Raw genomic sequence first — 6,584 nt, forward strand, 5'->3', positions numbered from 1 at the left:
TTCTAATGTGCAAAAATTTTTTATCGATAACTTTTTTAAAAGTAAAAACTATTATCGGTGACTTTTCCTATTGGAAATTTTATTATCTATGAATTTTCCTACTAAAAATCTAATTATGGATGACTTCCAGTGCAACAAATTTATTATCGATGACATTTCTTAAAGAAAATACCATTATCGGTGACTTGTTCTATAGAAAATTTCATTATCGATAATTTTTTTCTATTAAAAATCTCATTATCGATAACTTTTTCCATATGAAATTTATTTATCGATGACTTTTCTTAAAGTGGGGTAAACACGATCAGTTTTGACTGTCAGTTTTGCTCAAATAATCTGTTGCTTGCCAGTGTGTCCGTTCATTTTCGTCAGTCATCAGGCAACCACAAAATATTTTGTCAAAACAGATCGTGTGTACTCCGCTTTAAGGAAATCATAATCGATGACTCCTCCGATAAATAATATAATTATCGATTATGTTACTCAGAGAATATATAATAATCGCTTTTCTAATGTAGAACATTATTATCGATGACTTTTCCTGTGCGAAAATTTATTATCGATAACGTTTTTTAAAGTAAAGACTATTATCGGTGACTTGTCCTATTGGAAATTTTATTATCTATGAATTTTCCTACTAAAAATCTAATTATGGATGACTAACAGTGCAACAAATTTATTATCGATGACATTTCTTAAAGAAAATACCATTATCGGTGACTTTTTCTATAGAAAATTTCATTATCGATAATTTCTTTCTATTATAAATCTCATTATCGATGACTTTTCCCATATGAAATTTATTTATCGATGACTATTCTTATAGAAAATGTTATTATTGATAAATTCTCTTTAAAAAATCAGACTATCGATAGCGTTTCTAAAAAAAAGACTATTATTGGTGACTTTTCTATTGGAAATTTCATTGTCTATGAATTTTCCTACTAAAATCTAATTATGGATGACTTCCAGTGCAACGAATTTATTATCGATGGCATTTCCTAAAGAAAATACCATTATCGGTGACTTTTTCTATAAAAAATTGCATTATCGATAATTTTTTTCTATTAAAAATCTCATTATCGATAACTTTTGCCATATAAAATTTATTTATCGATGACTTTTCTTAAAGAAAACCTTATTATTGATGAATTTTCTTTAAAAATACAGACTATAATAACTATAAAACATAACTATCGATAATGTTTCTGTAATTATCAATGTGTTTTTTCTACTGCAAACTTCATAATTAATGACTTTCCCGATAAATAATATAATTATCGACAACATTTCTCAGTGGATATATGATTATCGAATGATTTTCTAATGCAAAGCTGTATTATCGATGACTTTTCCTGTGCAAATAATTATCATCGGTGGTACTTTATATATAATATAGTATTATCGGCGACTTTTCCTATTAGAAATTTCATTATCGATCAATTGTTCTAATAAAAATCTCATTAACGATAACCTTTCCCTTACAAAATTTTTTTTTTGATGAATTTTCTTTAAAAAATTTTGATTATCGATTAATTTTCTTTAAAGAAATCATACTATCGGTTGCAAAAACTATAAATTATAACTCTATCGATTACGTTTCTGTAGCAAAAATTGAAATCGATGACTTTTCCGATAAATAATATAATTATCGATTATGTTTCTCAGAGAATATGTCCTTTTCTAATGCAAAACTTTGTTATCGATGACTTTTTATGTTTAGTATCGATAAATTTTCTTGTAAAAAAATTCAATTATGCATAACTTTTCTTATTTTAAATTTCGTTATCGAAGACTTTTCTTAAGGGGAATTACTCTATCTATAGCCATAAATATACACAGCTCATTATCGGTGATTTGTCTTATTGAAAACTTCACTGTCGATGACTTTCGCTACAGAAAATATAATTATCGATTGTTTCCGTAATCAAATAATTTTTTCTATGGGAACATTTATTATCGATAACTTTTTTTCATAAAAAATATAATTGCGATAACGATCACTATCGATTGTTAAGAAAGTACATTATCTATAGTTTTATCGATGACTTTTCCTTTACAAAAGATTATACCCGATTACTTTTTTTTAGGAATTGTCATTATCGATAACTTTTCTCAAAGTCATTATCGATAAAATTTCTTATAGGAAATCTCGTTATCGATTACTTTTCAAATGCGAAATCTTGTTATTGTTGACAATTCCTATAGAAAAGTCCATTATCGTTGACTTTTCTTACAGAAAAAATCAATTATCGATAATTTTTCTTAATAGAAAATTTCACTATCTTTCTTATATTTTCTTTCATTTTACTAACTTTATTGTTTGTTTATGTTCTTTAGCTGATTATTTTTTTAAGGAATTGTCATTACCGATAACTTTTCATAAAGTCATTATCGAAAAAGTTTCTTATAAGAAATCTCATTATCGATTACTTTTCAAATGGGAAATCTTATTATTGTTGATATTTCCGATAGAAAAGTCAATTATCGTTGAGTTTTCTTTCAGAAAAATTCAATTATCGATCATTTTTCTTAATAGAAAATTTAACTATCTTTTTTTTATTTTCATTCATTTTACTATCTTTATTGTTTGTTTATGTTCTTTAGCTGATTATTTTTTTAAGGAATTGTCGTTACCGATAACTTTTCATAAAGTCATTATCGAAAAAGTTTCTTATAAGAAATCTCGTTATCGATTACTTTTCAAATGGGAAATCTTATTATTGTTGATATTTTCTATAGAAAAGTCAATTATCGTTGAGTTTTCTTACAGAAAAATTCAATTATCGATAATTTTTCTTAATAGAAAATTTCACTATCCTTCATTTATTTTCTTTCGTTTTACTAACTTTATTGTTCGTTTATGTTCTTTACAGACATTCTCAAGAATCACATGTTGGATTTGACCTTCTGTTCGGTTGCATCCGTTGCTGGTGCCAAGACAACTGCCTACAACTTGTTGGGTGAACCCATGCGTTTCAATCGTTCCAAGTCATCGGACGATAGCAAGGCGACTGAAGAACCGGTCATTATCAATGGTATTGCCAAGATTATGGAAGCCGATATCATGGGTAGCAATGGTGTTATGCATGTCATCGACACAATTATGCCCACCGAATCTGCCCTACCCATGTCTTCGCTGATGCAAGAGAAGAATGTTACCATTTTCAAGAGATTATTGGAAGCTGCCGGTTTGGATAATAAATTCGATGACATGGACAATGTAACGGTATTTGCTCCCACCGACAAGGCTTTGCAAAACACCAAATGGGCTAAAATGCTGGAAGAAAATCCCGAACAATTGAAAGATAACCAGGAATTGATTGAATTCTTGAACTATCATGTAACCACCCCCATGATTAAGACCTGTGATTTGGAAGTTAAACTCCTGCCCACAATTGGCGGTGACAAGGTGCGCATTAATCTCTATTCAACTCATGCCTTGTTCTCCAATGTTATGAATCGTGCCACGGCCAATTGTGCCCGTCTCATTCATTTCGATGATGAAAGTTGTGGTTCTGTTCTGCATCAAGTCGACAAACCATTGGCGCCACCCAAGAGCAACTTGTTGGAAATGTTGGAATCCAATCCAAATTACAGTAAATTCTTGGATTTGGTACGCATGGCTAATTTGACAGATCTCCTAGCCAATGCTGAGGAAGATTTCACTTTGTTGGTACCCAAAAATGATGTCTTTGAGGAATTGGAAGATACCCTGACCAAAGACCAAGAAGAATTGGAGAATCTCATCAAGACCCACATTGTCAATGATGTGGTATGTTGTGCTGGCATCATACCCACCAACTGGCCATTTGTACGTTCCATTGAATCCTACAATGGTCATCATTTGCGCATTACCCGCGACAGACGTCCAAAGATTCAAAATGCCGGCATTACCAAATGTGATAACATTGCCACCAATGGCATTATCCATGAAATCAATGATGTCATTGTACCCCAACTGAGACAACGTCAACAGGTGGAGCAACACCATCAACATGTTCCACACTTTACCCACCATCAGCATGGTGGCCAACAGGTTCCAAGACCCCAACAACATTTCCCAAATGCCGATGATATTTTTGGTGATTTATTTTTCTAAATTTTAAGAAATTGGCCAAAGGTGGAATCCATTAGCTTGAAATCACCAGTAGGCGTATTGAAATTAAATATATATAAAAACCGAATATTCTAATTTTATATTTATATAAAAAACAAATATTTATTAAGTCCTTCGAAAACACAAACACAATAAATTCGATTATTTGCTATATAAATATCGAAATAAAAAAACACACACACATTTACATACATATTGTACTTGAGAGAAAAAGGAAACGTATTCATTTTATAGCGAACGAAAAAGAAAAACCAAAATAAAATACAAACAAACCCTTAAAAAAGTAATTTTGTTGCGTTTTTTAATAAAAAGGAGGGAGGTTCAATTAAAAGTACAGATGGAGATCAACGACAACGATTTTACCTATTTAAAAACCCATCGGAGATGACTTTTCCTATAGAAAAGATCATCGGAGATGACTTTTCCTATAGAAATGTTCATCGGAGATGACTTTTCCTATAGAAAAGTTCATCGGAGATTACTTTTCCTTTAGAAACGTTCATCGGAGATGACTTTTCCTATAGAAAAGTTCATCGGAGATGACTTTTCCTTTAGAAAAGATCATCGGAGATGACTTTTCCTATACAAAAGATCATCGGAGATGACTTTTCCAATACAAAAGTTCATCGGAGATGACTTTTCCTATAGAAATGTTCATCGGAGATGAACTTTCCTATAGAAATGTTCATCTGAGATGACTTTTCCTATAGAAAAGTTCATAGGAGATGACTTTTCCTATAGAAAAGTTCATCGGAGATGGCTTTTCATATAGAAAACTTCATCGCAGATGGCTTTTCATATAGAAAACTTCATAGGAGATGGTTTTTCCTATAGAAAACTTCATACGAGATTACTTTTCCTATCGAAAAGTTCATAGGAGATGACTTTTCCTATAGAAAAGTTCATCGGAGATTACTTTTCCTATAGAAAAGTTCATCGGAGATTACTTTTCCTATAGAAAAGTTCATCGGAGATTACTTTTCCTATAGAAAAGTTCATCGGAGATTACTTTTCCTATAGAAAAGTTCATCGGAGGTGACTTTTCCTATAGAAAAGTACATCGGAGGTGACTTTTCCTAGAGAAAAGTTCATCGGAGATGACTTTTCCTAGAGAAAAGTTCATCGGAGATGACTTTTCCTATAGAAAAGTTCATCGGAGATGACTTTTCCTATAGAAAAGTTCGTCGGAGATGACTTTTCCTATAGAAAAGTTCATCGGAGATGACTCTTCCTATAGAAAAGTTCATCGGAGATGACTTTTCCTAGAGAAAAGTTCATCGGAGATGACTTTTCCTATAGAAAAGTTCATCGGAGATGACTTTTCCTATAGACAGGTTCATCGGAGATGACTTTTCCTATCGAAAAGTTCATCGGAGATGACTTTCCCTTTAGAAAAGTTCATCGGAGATGACTTTACCTATAGAAAAGTTCATCGGAGATGAAAAGTTCATCGGAGATGAGTTTTCCTATAGAAAAGTTCATCGGAGATGACTTTTCCTATATAGAAAAGTTCATCGGAGATGACTTTTCCTATATAGAAAAGTTCATCGGAGATGACTTTTCCTATATAGAAAAGTTCATCGGAGATGACTTTTCCTATATAGAAAAGTTCATCGGAGATGACTTTTCCTATATAGAAAAGTTCATCGGAGATGACTTTTCCTATATAGAAAAGTTCATCGGAGATGACTTTTCCTATAGAAAAGTTCATCGGAGATGAAAAGTTCATCGGAGATGACTTTTCCTATAGAAAAAATCATCGGAGATAACTTTTCCTATAGAAAAAATCATCGGAGATGACTTTTCCTATATAGTAAAGTTCATCGGAGATGACTTTTCCTATATAGAAAAGTTCATCGGAGATGACTTTTCCTATATAGAAAAGTTCATCGGAGATGACTTTTCCTATATAGAAAAGTTCATCGGAGATGACTTTTCCTATATAGAAAAGTTCATCGGAGATGACTTTTCCTATATAGAAAAGTTCATCGGAGATGACTTTTCCTATATAGAAAAGTTCATCGGAGATGACTTTTCCTATATAGAAAAGTTCATCGGAGATGACTTTTCCTATATAGAAAAGTTCATCGGAGATGACTTTTCCTATATAGAAAAGTTCATCGGAGATGACTTTTCCTATATAGAAAAGTTCATCGGAGATGACTTTTCCTATATAGAAAAGTTCATCGGAGATGACTTTTCCTATATAGAAAAGTTCATCGGAGATGACTTTTCCTATATAGAAAAGTTCATCGGAGATGACTTTTCCTATATAGAAAAGTTCATCGGAGATGACTTTTCCTATATAGAAAAGTTCATCGGAGATGACTTTTCCTATAGAAAAGTTCATCGGAGATGAAAAGTTCATCGGAGATGAGTTTTCCTATAGAAAAGTTCATCGGAGATGACTTTTCCTATATAGAAAAGTTCATCGGAGATGACTTTTCCTATATAGAAAAGTTCA

General features: G+C 31.7%; 1 protein-coding gene across 8 annotated transcripts in view; it reads left to right on the forward strand.

Moving 5' to 3' along the window:
• mfas (midline fasciclin) overlaps positions 1-4,407 on the forward strand; it is a 69,547-nt gene extending 65,140 nt beyond the window's left edge. For all 8 annotated transcript variants that reach the window (XM_073972501.1, XM_073972476.1, XM_073972496.1 and 5 more), the window contains exon 8: positions 2,877-4,407. In XM_073972501.1, the coding sequence (XP_073828602.1) occupies positions 2,877-4,102 (1,226 nt within the window). In that variant the 3' untranslated portion in view covers positions 4,103-4,407. The remainder of the gene's footprint in view (positions 1-2,876) is intronic.
• The last annotated feature ends 2,177 nt before the right edge of the window (positions 4,408-6,584 follow it).

This window comes from Musca autumnalis, unplaced genomic scaffold (assembly GCF_047663935.1).
Source record: "Musca autumnalis isolate F117 unplaced genomic scaffold, ASM4766393v1 scaffold_1, whole genome shotgun sequence".
Classification (NCBI taxonomy): Eukaryota; Metazoa; Arthropoda; class Insecta; order Diptera; family Muscidae; genus Musca; species Musca autumnalis.